The following is a 17,878-nucleotide window of genomic DNA, read 5'->3' as shown; positions in this document are numbered from 1 at the left end:
CTGCCCATGGCAGGGGGTTGTAACTAGATGATCTTTAAGGACTCTTCCAACCTAAACCATTCTGTGGATCTATGAATGCATGAATGTTGTGGTTGTGCCCAGTAATCCAAATATTCTTGGATTATTTCTAATAGCATTACTAAATAACAGTAACTTTGTCAGATAATCTTTCTTCAACTTTGTCAGCTGGCCTCCTGAACATTTATCTAAATTGAATTAATTTTGTATGAATTTAATATTTTTATTGGGCCTTGCCTTCTGCACACTACCTAACTCAGAAAATATGTGAGGAGTTGTTTTGCTCTTGGGGGAAGTGTCCACAGTTCCCCACAACATCCATCTCTCCAACATGGAGAGATATGGATTTGATGTGTGAACTGTCCAGTGGATAAAGAATTGGCTGGATGGTTGCATACAAAGGGCAGTGGTCAATGGCTCAATGTCCAGTTGGAGACAGGTGACAAGTGGTGTCCCTCAGTGGTCTGTATTGGGACCAGTGCTGTTCAATACCTTCATCAGTGCTATCAACACTGAGGCTGAGTGCAGCTTCAACGAGTTTGCAGATGATACCAAGCAGAGTGGTGTGGTTGGTAAAGCTGAAGGACAGGATGGCATCCAGAGGGACCTGGGCAGTCTGGAGAGGTTCAATAAGGCAAAGTGCAAGGTCCTACACCTATATTGGGGCAATCCTAGATATCACTACAGGCTGGGGAATGATGAAATTGAGTGCAGCCATGCAGAAAAAGACTTAGGGATGCTGGTGGATGAGAAGCTGAATGTGAACCAGCAGCGTGCATTTGCAGCCCAGAAGGCCAATTCCTAAGAATCAAAAGAAGCAAGGCCAGCAGCTTGAGAGAGGTGATTCTGCCGCTCTGCTCTGGTGAGACCCCACCTGGAGTACTGCACCCAGCTCTGTGGCTCCCAACACAAGAAAGTCATGGACCTACTGTAGTGGTTCCAAAGGAGGGCCACCAAGATGAAGCACCTCTCCTATGAATAGAGGCTGAAAGAATTGGGGTGGTTCAACCTGGAGAAGTGAAAGCTTCAGGGAGATGTTAGAGCTGCATTTCAATGTCTGAAGGGGACCTACAGGAAGGCTGGGGAGGAACTGTTTAAAAGGGCTTGAAGCGATAGGACAGGGGAAAATGGTTTGAAACTGGAGCAGGGCAGATTTGGGTTGGACATATGGAGAAAGCTCTTTACAATGAGAGTGGTAAAATACTGCCAGAGATGTAGCTAAGGCCCTGTTCCTGGGGACATTCAAGGTCATACTTGATGTGGCCCTGGGCAGCCTGCTCTAGTTAGAGGTGTCCCTGCTGACTGCTGGGCAGTTGGACAGGATGACCTTTGAGGGTCCCTTCCAACCTGATGCAGTCTGTGAATCTGTGTTATAGAATAGAATTAGAATAGAATAGAAGAGACCAGACCAGGTTGGAAAAGACCTTCAAGATCATCAAGTCCAACCTAACACCATCTAATCAACTAAACCATGGCACCGAGTGCCTCATCCAGTCTCTTCTTAAACACTTCCAGTGATGGTGACTCCACCACCTCCCTGGGCAGCACATTCCAATGGCCAATCTCTCTTTTTGTGAAGAACTTCTTCCTAACATCCAGCCTAAATCTCCCCTGGCACAGCTTGAGACTGTGTCCTCTTGTTCTGCTGCTGGTTGCCTGGGAGAAGAGACCAGCTCCCACCTGGCTACAACCTCCCTTCAGGTAGTTGTAGCCAGCAATAAGGTGTCCTCTGAGCCTCCTCTTCTCCGGGCTAAACAGCCCCAGCTCCCTCAGCCTCTCCTCATAGGGCTTGTACTCCAAACCCCTCCCCAGCTTTGTTGCCCTTCTCTGGACACGTTCCAGCAACTAAACGTCTTTCCTAAACTGAAGGGTCTGGAAGGACTGCTAGAGAAGAGGGCTGGATACTTAGAAATGTGAATGTTCCTTCTGCTTTGGAGAGCAAAAGTTCCCAGGTTAAAGAAGTGAACTTGAATCACTAATGCTGAAGGCTTTTTAGCTATTAGTAGTTTAAAAGAGAAAATGGGGTCATGGTTATGATTATTTTTACCAGTAATTTTCTAACAGTGTCCTTTGCTTGTGCTTCTCTCTTAGGGAGTTGGTGTCTCAGTCCATGGACATTTCCGAGTGGCTACAGAAAAGACACTTTTTGCAATGCCAGAAACAGCAATAGGCAAGTATTGTGACAGGTGATCACAGGCTAACCTGCTGACACTTTCACTGGCTGAGTACTCTGGCTTTGACTAAAAGCCGTGGCACTAATCAAAGAATTGCAAAAAGGAATTGGAAATGACCTTGTACAGAAAGTCTTTTCCATTCAATTAACAGAAGCTTGGCTGCACCCTGGGAGGTTGCTCATTGAGGTTCTGAACCTCAGGGTTGCTCTCTAGATTGCCACAAAGACTGTGTCACAGGATACAATGGAAGTAGATCTGAGGAACGAAGTCTTTGCTGCAGATGTAGGCAGATACTCTGAAGGTGCCGGTGCCAGCTTGATGTCTGGAAGTCACTGTGAGTCAAACTGGCTGTACTGCAAGCTGCTCTGCAGTGTTAATGAGACAGATTTTGGAATTCCAGCTTTCCTTACAGATTATTGATCTAGACCCATTACAGCAGTGTACAGACGGAACATGTCCAGAGAAGGGCCACAAGGATGATCAGAGGGCTGGAGCACCTCTCCTATGAGGACAGACTGAGGGAGTTGGGGCTGTTCAGTCTGCAGAAGAGAAGGCTCCGAGGTGACCTAATTGTGGCCTTCCAGTATCTGAAGGGGGCCTACAGGAAGGCTGGGGAAGGACTTCTCAGGATCTCGGGTAGTGATAGGACTAGGGGGAATGGAATGAAGCTGGAGGTGGGGAGATTCAGGCTGGATGTGAGGAGGAGGTTCTTCACCATGAGAGTGGTGAAGCCCTGGAATGGGCTGTCCAGGGAGGTGGTCGAGGCCCTGTCCCTGGAGGCGTTTAAGAGCAGGCTGGATGAGGCTCTGGCCAGCCTGATGTAGTGTGGGGTGTCCCTGCCCATGGCAGGGGGGTTGGAACTAGATGATCCTTGTGGTCCCTTCCAACCCTGACTGATACTATGATACTACGATACTATGAGACTGTGTGCAGGTGACAGCAGTGTTGTCAATTTTTGGTTTCTTTTCAATAACAGCATAGAATCACAACATTACTTGGGTTGGAGAGGACCTTTAAGATCGAGTCCAACCATCAACCTAAGACCACCATGGCCATTAGATCGTGTCTCCAAGTGTCATGTTCACACATTTAAAACCTCCAGGGGGTGGTGACTCCACTCCACTCCAATGCCTGACCATTCTTTTCCATAAAGAAACTTTTCCTCATCTCCAGCATAAACCTCCCTGGCACAATTTCAGGCCATTTTGTCTTGTTCTATTACCTCATAGAAGGGAGAAGAGACTGACCCCCACCTCACTCCAACCTTATTTTAGGGAGCTGTAGAGAGCAATGAGGTCTCCCCTCAGCCTCATCTTCTCCAGGCTGAACAACCCCAGTTCCCTCAACTGCTCCTCACCAGACCTGTTCTCTATACCCTTTCCCACCTTTGTTGCCCTTCCCTGAACACACTGCAGCAGCTCACTATGAGTATCTTGTGCATTCTTGTGTTTGATCCTACAGGTTCTTTGTCAACTCTGAGTTGTACAAAAGAAATGTTGTGTCTCAGAGCTATATGAAGGTGTTGGTATGATGCAAATCAGTCAGATTAAAGTGAACCCTCCTATGGAATCATTCCTGTTTCCCTGCAACACAATCCTGGCACCAAGAGGGTATCCACACTGAACCTATTACTGTCTGGTGTGTAGACTCCATTAATTCTCTCATCAGTGTCCAAATCCCTTCTCCCTGCCTATGTCTATGGAGAGTGCTCAAAACCTGTAACCTGTCCTGCATTTCTCTCCTGCAGAATTTCTAGTTTCTACATATTTCCAAGACAAGGCAGCTGAAGGGTGATTGCAATTGTTCTTACCTCTATAGAATCACAGAATCATAGAATTGTTTTGGTGAAATACTGGAACAGGTTGCCTTGGGGTGTGGTTGAGGCCCCATCCCTAGAGACATTCAAGATCAGACTTGATGCAGTCCTGAGCAGCCTGCTATAGTTGGAGGTGTCCCTGCTGACAAGATGTCCCTGTTGGACAAGATGACCTTTAAGGGTCCCTTCCAACCCAATGCAATCTGTGAATCTGTGAGTTTTTAGTTTTGTAGAAGTCATTTACTAATAAACCTCCAAGCACTTCTGCAAGAGAAGGTAGGCCTGGAGTAGCACTGCTTTTATCTTACACTTGGCAACTGCAGAGTTTCACAGCTGGGGTTGCAGGGAAGCGTGCTGCATCTGTCACAGAGCACAGATTGCAAGTCAGCATTACTGGCATAGGCTTTTAGCCTGGTTAGCCCAGCACACATTCAGCTCTTCTCTTATTTAAGTAGGGATTTGAAAAATAGTTGGAAAATGCCATAAAAAGATAAAAACCCCCAAACCAACGAAACAAAAAACCCCACAAAATCAAACAAACCCAAAAAACTGGTACATGGAATAAATTAAGAGAAACCCAATAGCAAGAAGGAACATAAGGGGGCATTATTGAGAGCATTGAAAGGAATACATAAGGCAGGAACAGGAGAAAAAAAATTATAAGAAGGAAGACCCTGTTTAGTTTTGGGCCACTGATGACAAGAATGACATTGAGGTGCTGGAGAGTGTTCAGAGAAGGGCAAGGAAGCTGAGGAAAGGTACAGAGAACAAAAGTGTCATGAGTAATGGCAGAGGGAACTGGGGTTGTTTAGTCTGGAGAAGAGGAGGCTGAAGGGAGAGCTCATTGCTCTCTGCAACTCCTTGAAAGGAGATTGGAGTGAGGTGGGGGTCGGTCTCTTCTCCCTACTATCAGGGGATACAATGAGAGAAAATGGCCTGAAATTGTGCTAGAGGAGGTTTATGTTGGAGATTAGGAAAAATTTCTTTATGGAAAAGAGTGGTCAGGCATTGGAACAGGCTGCTCCGGGAGGTGGTAGACTCACCATCCCTGGAGGTGTTCAAGAGGCTTTTGGACATGGCACTTGGGGATGTGATTTAATGGCCATGGTGGGCTTAGGTTGAAAGATGGGCTCAATGATAGAGGTCTTTTACAGCCAAAAGAATTCTCTAAGACAAGGATACAGTAGAAGCAGGCTGTGTTTATGCAACCAAGTGACTTTAAAGTGGATTAGTTACACCCTCACTAATCCTGTTTGTAAATGCCTTTGTAATTAAAGAAACCTTCATTCAGTTTAGTTTTATTTGCCTCTAAAGCAACTTAAGCTGATCAACTTCACAGTTTATGTAGGATTAATTCCCTGTGTGTGGCCATGTGGAAGGGTCCTCTAGATTCCAACAGCAAGATGGCATTTCCTCTGGAAACTTACTGGACCACAGGAAGAAGAGTATCACAGTACATTAGAGGTTGGAAGAGACCTCCAGAGATCACTGAGTCCAATTCCCCTGCCAAAGCAGGGTCACCTAGGGTAGTCTGCACATGAATGCATCCAGGTAGGTTTTCAATGTGTCCAGAGAAGGAGACTCCACAACATCTCTGGGCAGCCTGTTCCAATGCTTGACCACTGTTTTCCACAGGGAAGATGTTCGATCCCCCTAATCATCCTTGTGGCTCTCCTTGGGACTCTCTCCAGCAGGTCCCCATCTCTCTTGAACTGGGGAGCCCAAAACTGGACACAGCATTCCAGGTGTGGTCTCACCAGGGCAGATTAGAGGGGGAGAAGAACCTCCTTAGACCTGCTGGACACACTTTTCTTGATGCGCCCTAGGATACCATTTGCTCTCTTGGCCACAAGGGCACATTGCTGTCCCATGAAGAACTTGCTGTCCACTAGGACTGCAAGGTCTTTCTCCATGGAGCTGCTTTCCAGCAGGGCAGTCCCTAACCTGTACATCCTGTGTGTTGAGCAGGTCTAGGGAGGTTCTTCTCCCACTCTGCACTGGTGAGACCACACCTGAAATACTGTGTCCAGTTTTGGGGTCCCCACTTCAAGACACATAGGGATCTGCTGGAGAGAGTCCAACAGAGAGCTACAAGGATGACTGGGGGACTTGAACATCCCTCCTAGAAAGAAACACTGAAAAACCTAGGGCTGCTTAGTCTGGAGAAGAGAAGGCTGAGAGGGGATCTCACCAATGTCTATAAACATCTGAGAGATGGGTGTCAGGATGAAAGTGCCAGGCTATTTTCAGTGGTGCCCAGTGACAGGACAAGGAACAATGGGTACTAGCTAGAACACAGGAGGCTCCACCTCAACATGAGAAGAAACTTGTTTACAGTGTGGGTGATGGAGCCCTGGAACAGGCTGCCCAGAGAGGTTGTGGAGTCTCCTTCTCTGGAGACTTTCAAAACCCACCTGGATGCATTCCCTGGAGGCCTACTCTAGGTGATCCTGCTCTGGCAGGGGGTTTGGACTCGATCACTGGAAGTCAATTCCAAACCCTAATATTCTGCGACTGGTATTTTAGTATCATAGTATCAGGGTTGGAAGGGACCACAAGGATCATCTAGTTCCAACCCCCCTGCCATGGGCAGGGACACCCCACACTAGATCAGGCTGGCCAGAGCCTCATCCAGCCTGGTCTTTTAATTGCCACAAAGGAAAAGGTAGTTGCTGTTGCAGTGCTGGTGGGTGGGGAGAATAATATAGTGACCCTGTGGCTTTGGAGGGCATATTCAAAGGAAGTTAAATTTTGAAATTAAGGATTTTTTTGTAGCAGTAGGATGTCCAAAGGGAGACAGCTGAATAGAAACATAAAATTAAATGACAGGCTTGACATTAACGTTATTGATATGATGGCTAAACTGAGAAGCTAAAGTGCAGAGTAACTGCAGATGAAAAAGAAGGTAAATGATGAATTGGGGTCAATACAGCTTGGGACTTCTTACTTAAAAAGTGCCAACAAGACATTCAGCAGGCTTGTCACCTGACTTCAGTGCCAAGCAAGATCATGGAGCAGATCATCTTGAGGGCAATCACAGCACACCTGCAGGATGGCCGAGGGATCAGACCTAGCCAATACGGATTTAGGAGGGGCAGGTCCTCAAAAGATCATCCAGTTCAACCCTCTGCCAAAGCAGCATGACCTGGAGTAGGTCACGTAGGAATGCATCCAGGCAGGTTTGGGATGTCTCCAGAAAAGGAGACTTCACAACCTCTCTGAGCAGCCTGTTTCAGGGCTCTGTCACCCTCACAGTGAAAAAGCTTTTCCTCATGTTCTTGTGGAACCTCCTGTGTTCTAGTTTGCACCCATTGCCCCTTGTCCTATCATTGGACATCACTGACCAGAGCCTGGCTCTGTCCTCCCAACACTCACCCTTCACATCTTCATAAACATGAATGAGGTCACTGCTCAGTCTCCTCCGAGCTAAAGAGCCCCAGCTCCCTCAGCCTTTCCTCACGAGGGGGATGTTCCAATGCCTTCAGCATCTTTGTGGCTCTATGTTGGGCTCTTTCAAGCAGTTCCCTGAGGTCCTTCTTGAGCTGAGGAGCCCAGAACTAGACACAATATTCCAGATGTGACCTCAGCAGGGCAGAGTAGAGGGGCAGGAGAACTTCTCTTGACCTACTAACCTGCTGGAAAGCAGCCAAACAGAAAGGGACCTGGGGGTACTGATTGACAGCTGGCTGAACATGAGCCAGCAGTGTGCCCAGGTGGCCAAGAAGGCCAATGGCATCCTGGCCTGCATCAAGAATAGTGTGGCCAGCAGGAGCAGGGAAGTCATTGTGCCCCTGTACTCAGCACTGGTTAGGCCACACATTTAGTACTGTCTACAGTTCTGGGCCCCTCAGTTTAAGAAGGACATAGAGACTCTTGAACATGTCCAGAGAAGGGTAACAAGGCTGGGGAAGGGGGGTCTTGAGCACAAGCCCTATGAGGAGAGGCTGAGGCAGCTGGGGTTGTTTAGCCTGGAGAAGAGGAGGCTCAGGGGAGACCTTACTGATGTCTACAACTACCTGAAGGGAGGTTGTAGCCAGGAGGGGGTTGGTCTCTTCTCTCCCAGGCAACCAGCACCACAACAAAAGGACACAGTCTCAAGTTGTGCCAGGGGAAGTTTAGCCTCAAGGTGGGGAGGAAGTTCTTCACAGAGGGAGTTGTTAGCTGTTGGAATGTGCTGCCCAGGGAGGTGATGGAGTCACCATCCCTGGAGGTGTTCAAGCTGGGATTTGACATGGCACTTGGTGCCATGGTTTAGTAGTCATGAGGTCTGTGGTGACAGGTTGGACTTGATGATCTTTGAGGTCTCTTCCAACCTTATTGATTCTATGAATATAACCCAGAGGTTGAAACTTTGATAAAAGCAGGTATATATTTATCAATTTCAACTTTAAAAAGTATTTTAAATTCTATTTGCAGCTTTGAAGTTTTAAAAATCCCCCTGCCCTGTATATCTTTTAAAAGAAAATAAATTTGAGTCACTAAACTGGAAAGTTTGAGAATTGGTTTTTAAATTAACCCTAATTTATTTTTACATCAACCCTAATCCTGGAGCAAGCCAGGTATGAGGTCAGCATCTCATGCCCCCACTGTCAGGAAGACCCTGGCAATATTTTTGGTCTGTTAATTCTCAGCCCCAAAATCAGCAAGAGGCACTTGATTGCCATTTGATGTTTTTATCATAAGAAAAGATCTCAGAGCAAAAGCAGCATCCAGTTTGAGTTTGCACAAATTCCTTCACAATTCTTGCTGTCACTTCTGGTTTTTGCTGAGAGCATGGTTGACTGTTCAGGCAACTGAAAACATCTTAAGTGGTTGGCAGATAGAATGAACACCCTTGTCTGGGATGTGTTTGTAAATTATGTGCCAGTGGAAGTGATACAGCTTGAAAAGAGCTCAAGAATTTGCTTTAGGAAGGGTTTTGATGATAGAGAAAAGTCAAACCAAGTCAAGGAGAAACTTGGGCAAGAGAGCTGTGTCTGAGTCAGGGAGATCAAAGTGATAAAAGAGGAAATAGCTACTAAGCTAGATGCACAATTAGGATGAGTACTTTGCCGTTCATGGTTGCTGTTTTGTTTTGTTTTGTTTATTCCAGGCCTCTTTCCTGATGTAGGGGGAGGATATTTCTTGCCAAGATTATCAGGAAGGATTGGCTATTACCTTGCGCTCACTGGAAGCAGGCTGAAAGGAAGAGACGTGCTAAAAGCTGGCATCGCTACGCATTTTGTGGACTCTGAAAAGGTAAGGTGCTCCCCAGTGCTAGCAAGGGCACAGCCTGCAGTCAGCATGCCAAGTTTGGGTTGTGCAGCGTACCAGTATGCGTCTACCAACTTCAGAGGCATATTTACAGCAGCTGGCCATGCATTGTGGATGGGGGTCACAAGATGCTCTCAAGCTGTTGTTTATAACACTTGCCAGCTACTAACAGTAGTTTCCCTCTTCCCTTGGTAGAGGGAGCAAATGTTGCTGTCTTTGTGATTCTACAGCTGAAGGTCATGATTTACTGAGCATAACTGAAGTTGCTTCAAAAATTGTACAATTTAAACAACAGTGTCTGAAAACTGGTGTTATTTGTACAACTGCAAAGTTTTTAATCTAGGTAGTACAGAATCCCAGCATGGTGGGGGTTGGAAGAGACCTCTGGAGATCGTCTAGTCCAACCTTCCTAGTATAGCAGGGTCACCCATAGCAGGTTATGTAGGTTGACAGTTACCAGGTGGGTTTGGACTCTCTCCAATGAAAGAGACTCCATAACTTCTCTGGGCAGCCTGCTGCAGGGCTTCAGCATCCTCACAACAAGGAAGTTTTTCCTTATGTTTAGGGGGAACTTCCTGTGCTCCAGTTTGTGCCCATTTCCCCTTGTTCTGTCACTGGGCACCACTGAAAAGAGTCTGGCCCCATCCTCTTGCCCCCACTCTTCAGCTGTTGCTCAGGATTGAGAAGATCCCCTCTCAGTCTGCTCTTCTCCAGGCTGAACAGCCCCAGGTCTCTCAGCCTCTTCTTGGAGAGATGCTCCAGACCCCTCAGCATCTTTGCAACCTCCATTGGACTCTCTCCAGTAGTTAGTTCCCTGTCTCTCTTGACCTGGCGACCCTGAAACTGGACCCAGTACTCCAGATGTGGTCTCACTAGGGCAGAGTAGAGGGGAAGAAGAACCTCCCTTGACCTGCTGGCCACATTGTTCTTAAACCACCCCAGGATGCCATTGGCCCCCCTCGTGTGTTGTGTCAGTCTCCTTAACAGATACCTAATTTGTTTCTTACAGAGGCTGTAAGAAAGTGTGAAAAGTAGTGTATGTGCTAAGAGTCAATGTGCTCCAGCAACCTGCCTGGACCTAAGTGCAGGACAAACAATGACTTTCTTTCCTTCTCTCTCTGAAGACCCTGGTTGGATACTATTCTGAGCATTGCATGGCTTGCCAGACTTCTGCTCTTTCCTGTCAGACTGTTGTAGGCTGGCTTTACTTAGTACAGATGTAGCCCTTGGGAAGCAGGATTCTTTACTGACATAATAAAACCCAAATGATTCAACACTAAGTGAACTCTTGCTGCTTAGATTGTTTTCTTGGTACCTCTTTAAGATCTGCCTGAAAATTGGGGAGTATACTCTATAGTACCATTACCGTAGCAGTAGTAATCCAAGAAATACATTTTGATTTACTTACTTTTAACTAAATCTTGTTTTTAATAGCTGCCTGCCTTGGAGAAGGACCTGACAGCCCTGAAATCTCCTTCAACAGAAAATATTGCAGACTTACTGAACTCTTACCATGAAAAGGTAATCTGATCTGTTACTGAAATCAAGCAGAGCTGTAAAGTAAGCACAGACTGTTTTATCTGTGCTACTGATCATTGGCTTTATGGTTAAAAACACAAGGAATTTCCAGACTTTTGCTAGTCTGCTCTGTTAGTCTATGAAATACTAATTTGTAGCACTAATGCCTACAGTGGTCAAAATTAAAAGTGTTTTTCTTAACTGCTATTCATTTTGGGTACCCCTCGAAGTCCTCTCGTGACCAGCTTGCTCTCTTTTTACGTGTGGATATAGATTTCCAGCCATGATGATGCAGAAAAGATTTTGCTGCTTATTTTTCCCACCTGTTATTTCTGGATTTCTAGCATGCTTTTCAAAAGGCAAAACAGGCTCTAGCAGGCTGGGAGCTGCATGTGATGGCAATTGCAGTGTGGGGAGTTGGCCTGAAATGTAGGGCTTCTGACAAACGCAAGCAGCAAGGGTGGAGCTATGGAGCTAGCCTGGAGGCTGCAGAAGTTGCTACGCTGCTCACTGTTTTGTTTCCCTCCCTTTATCAACCTGAACTAGCTTGATGCCCTGGATGTAAATGTTAGCATTATTTTAATGCAGACCACTGGCACTCCAGATGTGAAGCCTGAATTTAAAGGGCTTAAGTTGTTGGTTTAATCTCCCACTTACTTTGTTTGTCTGTAACCCTGAGAGGAATGAAAGACTGGATAAGCACAGCAGGTCTCAATAGGGCAAGTATCAGCAGAGTGCAGATGTGTTGTAAGGAAAGCATTTGAGGTCTTAAAGCAGTATTTTCACAGACTCACAGAATGTTAGGGGTTGGAAGGGACCTCTGGAGATCATCTGGGTCAACCCCCACCCCCACTAGTACAGGATCATCTAGGGCAGGCTTTATAGGAAAGCATCCAGGCATGTTTTGAAAGTCTCCAGAGAAGGAAACTCCACAACCTCTCGGGGTTGAAGGGGCAGAAAGGTGCTGCTTTCCCAGTGGACAACCCCATAGTTCTCTGTTGTCATTTTGGAGGTGAATGTCACTGTATTAATAATACATAAGTTATTTTATTATCCCCATGGGCATGAAAATAAAAGGGTTGGGCTTTAGAATCAGTTTATCCAGTGGCCATTTTAGTTGTTTAGATGCACATTGTAATTGTGTTTCAAAGGAAAGGAAACTTCTGGAGCCAAATTCAGTATATTCAGTCAATCCCCCTATCACTCCCCAGTTGTTTGGCTTTAAAATCAGCAGTGTCTACTCTTGTTACTTCTGTTTTGGATTGATAAAGTTCACATATAAAGAATTAATTAGAAAACTAAATGGGATAAGCTAATTTACATAGTAGCACTGATTATTTGGACAAAATAGAAAGCTATGAAATGAGAGTGATTATATGTTGCAGTGGGCTGCTTAACAGGATGGCACTGAATGGAAGAGGAAGCTGTGTATTTTTAGTTCCCAGAGCTGAAATGACAGCTTCAGCTGCTCTTACTGAAACATCTGCGTACATCCTAAACCCATTAATGCCAGAAGATAGGAGACAGTTGACAGCCTTTCCACATGAGGTCAACAGGTCTTTCACACTCTTTAGCTGGCTAAATAAAATGGTGTGAAATGACAGGGAATAGATAAAGAGAAATGTGGGGTTTGTTGTGGTGTTTCTTTTAGTTGGTGGTGGATTTGTGGTTGGTTGTTTTACATACAAATACACATGCCTGTGTATTTAAGGAAATCAAACCTGGTTTTCTAAACTGTTCTCAGCTTTTTGAGTAGATTTATGTACAGTGGCTTTCTCAGTGTGTTTGATAGAAATACACTGATGGAATAATTCATTACTTGTATACAAGCTAACACCCAGTCAACCACATATAGATAGTAGCTGAAAGTAAGCACTGCATTACGAGGTGACATTTTGAACAGTCACAAGATAAAGTGACAAGTTCAAGTCATTTATACACACTGCACAATTGTCATTCATTACAAATGTCAGTATCTTATGACTATTCACAGATTGCATTGGGTTGGAAGAGACCCTCAGAGGTCATCTTGTCCAACCTCAGTGCAGTCAGCCAGAACACCTCCAACAACAGCAGGCTGCCCAGGGCTGCAGAGAGTCTGAATGTCTCCAGGGTCAGGGCCTCAACCACATCCCTGGGCAACCTGTTCCATTATTTCGCCCCTCTCATTGTAAAGAGCTTCTTCATTATGTCCAACTTAAATCTGCCCTGCTCCAGTTTCAAACCATTGCCCCTCATCCTATCACTATAAGCCCTTCTAAACTGTCCCTCCCCAGTCTTCCTGTAGGTCCCCTTCAGATATTGATAATCTATTTCTGTAACACAAATCATTGAATTTTTCAGTTCTGATAACCTTTCCAGTCTAAAATAATCAAGGAAAATTTGTATTTGTTTTTTAAACAGAGCAAAACTGATCAAGACAAGCCATTTGTACTTGATGAACATATGGAGAAGATTAACAGGTATTCAGCAATCTCTCTTCTTTTATATTCTTTTGGGTAGGGAGCATGAAGTATTAGTATCAGTGTTCCACAGAGAAGGTGATAGAAATGAAATCCAAGTTGATCCTTTAAACTTTTTTGTTTCTGGGGTGCTTTATCTGAAGCCCATTAAATATTTCTTTCACCAGTATATTAAATCCTGATTCATACACCATTGTACTGAGCAACTACCCCATGGCACATTAAAATGAACATTTTTCATGGAGATATGGGGGGGGATTGGTGAGAATAATTATTCAGTTGGACAGGAGATGTTACACAGCATGTTCATACTTATTGGAATAAAGACATTTCTCTAATGGTTGGAACTTCTCTGTATCAGAAGGGGAATGAGGAGAAATAAGTGAGAATGATAAACAGCAGCTAAAACTCCCAAAGAAGGATGTCAGTAACTGAGTTCAGAGACAAAAAATGTTGACACCAAACTAGCAGAGTGGAGCTGATAGATAAAGTTTTGATGTGCTATAAAAATACAGGTTCAGAGAGTCATAGAATGGTTTGAGTTGGAAGGGACCTTGAAGATCATCTAGTTCCAAACCCCCTGCCGGGGGCAGGGACACCTTCCACTAGACCAGCTTGTTCAAGGCAAGGCTGGATGAGGCCTTGAGCACCTTCTGGGAGCCAGGTAAGACTGATAGCAATAGTGAAAGTTTGTAGGTGAGGTTTGCTGAAAAGAGTTTTTAAGGAAGAGGAGATGCCTGTCAAGTGAGTTACTTAAAAGTGAACGACAGGGAACACTGCTAAGAGAAGCTGGATCAGGTGGTTACACTCAGTTTCCAATCTCTGTGTTACTTGTACTTCATGGGGAAGAGGAAAGCTGAAACACTTCATTCATTTATTGTTTCATTGATTTTTTTTTTTTTCTTGTAGTCTTTTTTCAGGAAATACCATGGAAGAAATTGTTAAAAAATTAAAGCAAGATGGTTCTGCTTTTGCCAATCAGCAGCTGGAGGTAATGCCTTCTATGTTGCTTTTGTTAAGAGATCTTAAGTCTGGTTCTGTACTTCCTTAACCTGAGGCAGAACTTAGTCTTATTAACATAACTAATACTGTATAACACCAGAAAACACTGAACTGGGAACTTCAGATTCTCACATATAGTTACGCAATCATAGAATGGTTTGGATTGGAAGGGACCTCCAAAGGTCATCCAGTCCAACCCAATCTGCAGTGAGCAGGGACATCCTCCACTAGAGCAGGTTGCTCAGAGTCTTGTTGAGCCTCACCTTGAACATCTCCAGGGATGTGACCTCAACTACTCTCTGGACAATCCGGTGTTCCACCGCCCTCATGCTAAAGAACTTGTTCTAACATCCAGTCTAAATCTGCTCTTCTCTAATTTCAAACCATTGCCTCTCATCCTGTCACTGCAGGCCTTTGGAAACAGTCCCTCTGCAGCCTTCCTGTAGGCCCCCTTCAGATACTGGAAGGCTGCTCTTAGGCCTGGAGCCTTCCCTTCTCCAGGCTGAAGAACCTCAGCTCCCTCAGCCTGTCCTCATAGCAGAGGTGTTCCTGCCCACTGATCATTTTCATTGTGCTCCCCTGGACCCACTCCATCAGGCCCATGTCCTTCCTGTGTTGAGTCCTGTGGGATTGTCAGTGGCTCTACTTAGACAAGAATATTCCTCTGTAAAAGCACACAATGTGAATTCCAGTCAGTTGTGTCAAATTATAATCTTAAAAAATAGTTTAAAAAGCTAAACTCCCTTTCCCCCTCATCATGACCAAAGGGTTGTTGGTGACAAAGGTTCCTTTTATAGCTTCTCATTTTATTGCCAATGATTGGAATAGACCAGGGCCAGAACAATGCAGTTCTTTTTCTCCCATTCCATATCTCATCTGGGTAAATAGCAAGCAATTTTTCATCACAAAGTGATTTTTTTTGATCTTTTAAAGTGTTGGATATAGTCACTACTCAAAAGAATGTGCAGTAATACTACACACTGAATGCACACTTGAGCCTCAAAAATAAGAAGCAGCTTATATTAATTTATAAGTAATGCATGTGTTTCCTTTTTCCTTTGAAGAATCTGTGTTTAGGTGCTGGGTAAAAGGGTCTTGTGCAAGTGTGAAATGTTGCTTACAGCTGGATAGAACAGACACATTTCTCCAATAACAACTTTGATTTAACTTTATACAAAGGGAGGAGTATCTTCTGCATTAGTGCAGGTTAGTGGTTGACCTGCTGGAAAGCCGCTCCACATAGAAGGACCTGTGAGTCCTAGTGGACAAGTTCACCATGACCCAGCAATGTGCCCTCATGGCCCAGAGGGCTAATGGCATCCTGGGGTGTATTATGAGTGTGGCCAGCAGGTTGAGGGCCTTCCCATACCTGAAGGCTGCAGAGGGACTGTTTACAAAGGTCTGCAGTGATAGGATGAGGGGCAATGGTTTGAAATTAGAGAGAGCAGATTTAGATTGAATGTTAGGAACAAATTCTGCACCATGAGGGTGGTGGAACACTGCAACAGGATGCCCAGGGAGATAGTTGAGGCCCCATCCCTGGAGATACTCAGGGTAAGGCTAGACAAGGCTCTGAGCAACCTGATCTAGTGGAAGATGTCACTGGTGACTGCAGGAAGGTTGGACAAGATGACCTTTGGAGGTCCCTTTAACCCAAATTATTCTATGATCTCCTCTATTAAGCAGATATAAATACTGCTCCTCCTTGTTGTTTAGAGGAGTGTCTTTATTTCATACTTTTTTGACGTAGGACTTAAAACTATGTCATCTACTTCAAAGTTATGATTTTGCCTAACTCATTTTTTTAAATTTCTGGAGCAACACTACCACCAAAAGGCTCTTTTGTTTTCTTATTTCATGTCTTTACAGCAGCTTTTTCCCCCTTTCATGTCATTCATAAATGAATGAATGTCCTTGGGGTTGACAGAAGTTCCTTAACAACTCCTGTTCTGTTCAGGAGGTGACTGATACAAGTTGCTTTTTGTCCATACAGAAATTTGTGAGTGAAAAAAAGCCCTGAACAAACCAAACTAAATCAAACCATCATCCAACATCTCCCCCTGCCCCATCTTCTGGCAGGTTCAAGGCTAATAAGTGTGAACAAGTACTTAAAGTTTCAGACAAATGTCTAACAACACACATTCTGTGCTAAGCAATAGGATAAATAAACTTGTAGGATCAGATACTTCTCTTCTCCTTTGAAAGATCAAGAAAGCCAAAGAAGAAAAATGCATTTGTGGGGAAAAACAGCCAAGAAAAAAGAGATATAAAACAGACTGAGGTATAAATCTGTCATTCTCCAGGAAATGCTTGTCATTCAAACTGTAGGCTTGTTTTATTGAGGAAGCAGAAGTGTAATTTAGTTTAATTGTAGCTGGAGGAAGAATGGTAGCTTGCACCCTGTCAGATGAGCATTTTACACCACTTAGAGCACTGGCCTGCTGACACACTGCTTGGAGGAGCAGAGTTCAAAGGACTGGTTAGAGTAGGGAACACTTAGCAAAATCATGAGGGTGTGAGATTACAGTTGACTGACTTGTGACAAGTCATTCTCCTCATCAGTAGTGTCACAGCACCAAGAATATGACCACAGTGGATAGATTCCTGTCACTAGGTGAAACCAGGGTTTCACTTTAGTGTCCCATATAGAGGGACAGCAGCACATTCAGGTGATAATTCCAGAGCCTAAAGGATTCAGTAACAGCAGTGTGTATATTTCACTTGTTTCCCTCTGTATTGATTACAAGTATACAAATACCCTGCTTTAGAGGTACACCTTGGTACATTCACATCTTGGATACAGATGCCTGTTAGTGTTCATAACATGGAACTACCAGTTCTGCTATAAGCCAAGTATGCTGTGAGCTGTGCTAGCCCCAGCTAGCCTGGTCTGGTTGACCTACAGCACTTCTGCTTTTGATGTACAAAGCATGCCTGCTGGCAGGATTTCATGTATCTGAGACTCGAATGATTTGCATGAATTAGAAGAATGTAAAGTTGTTAAAATGGTTCATGATTTAAATAATGGAATCCTTATGATTGGAAAAGGCCTCCAAGGTCATCAAGTTCCACCATTAATCTAACACTGCCAAGTTCATCACTACACCACGTCACAGATTCATAGAATGGTTTAGGTTGGAAGTGACCTTCAAGATCATCTAATTCCATCCTTGCCATTGGCAGGGACACCTTCCATTAGACCAGCTTGCTCAAGGTCTCATCCAACCTGGCCTTTAACACCTTCCAGGGCAGAGTCATCCATGACCTCTCTGGGCAGCCTGTTCCAGTATCTCACCCCCCTCAGTTTAAATACCACATTTTGAACCCAGTTACAAACAGGCAGAAAGCTACAGCACTAACACACCTTTTTGAACTCATAGTCAAAACTCTTGTACGTTATAGGATTGCTTTGTTTGGGGGATTTACATGAGCCAATGCTTTGGTATCTGGGGAACTGGTGGGTGTCTTCATCTACAGGAAGGAAAGTGGTACACTGGACCTCTGGGAGGTTTCTTTGCTTTGTTTCTAAGTTAAAAAAAACCTTCCTCAAGGACCCTCAGCAGCTCAGGCCTGATTCTTTAATGGTCCTGAGGGGACAAAAGATGCAGCCAGTATTGCAGCTGTTATTCTTATGA

General features: G+C 44.7%; 1 protein-coding gene across 5 annotated transcripts in view; it reads left to right on the top strand.

Annotated features, from left to right (window-relative positions):
• Positions 1–17,878, top strand: part of HIBCH (3-hydroxyisobutyryl-CoA hydrolase) — a 59,429-nt gene that overhangs the window by 25,668 nt on the left and 15,883 nt on the right. For all 5 annotated transcript variants that reach the window (XM_068137910.1, XM_068137911.1, XM_068137912.1 and 2 more), the window contains exons 7-11: positions 2,110–2,188; positions 9,101–9,246; positions 10,696–10,782; positions 13,183–13,241; positions 14,151–14,232. In XM_068137910.1, coding sequence (XP_067994011.1) covers positions 2,110–2,188; positions 9,101–9,246; positions 10,696–10,782; positions 13,183–13,241; positions 14,151–14,232 — 453 coding nt within the window. The remainder of the gene's footprint in view (positions 1–2,109; positions 2,189–9,100; positions 9,247–10,695; positions 10,783–13,182; positions 13,242–14,150; positions 14,233–17,878) is intronic.

This window comes from Melanerpes formicivorus, unplaced genomic scaffold (assembly GCF_026170545.1).
Source record: "Melanerpes formicivorus ecotype bairdi unplaced genomic scaffold, bMelFor1.0.p_v2 SCAF_5, whole genome shotgun sequence".
Lineage (NCBI taxonomy): Eukaryota > Metazoa > Chordata > Aves > Piciformes > Picidae > Melanerpes > Melanerpes formicivorus.
The sequence above is the reverse complement of the archived record's forward strand: the minus strand, read 5'-3'. Positions and strand labels throughout refer to the sequence as shown.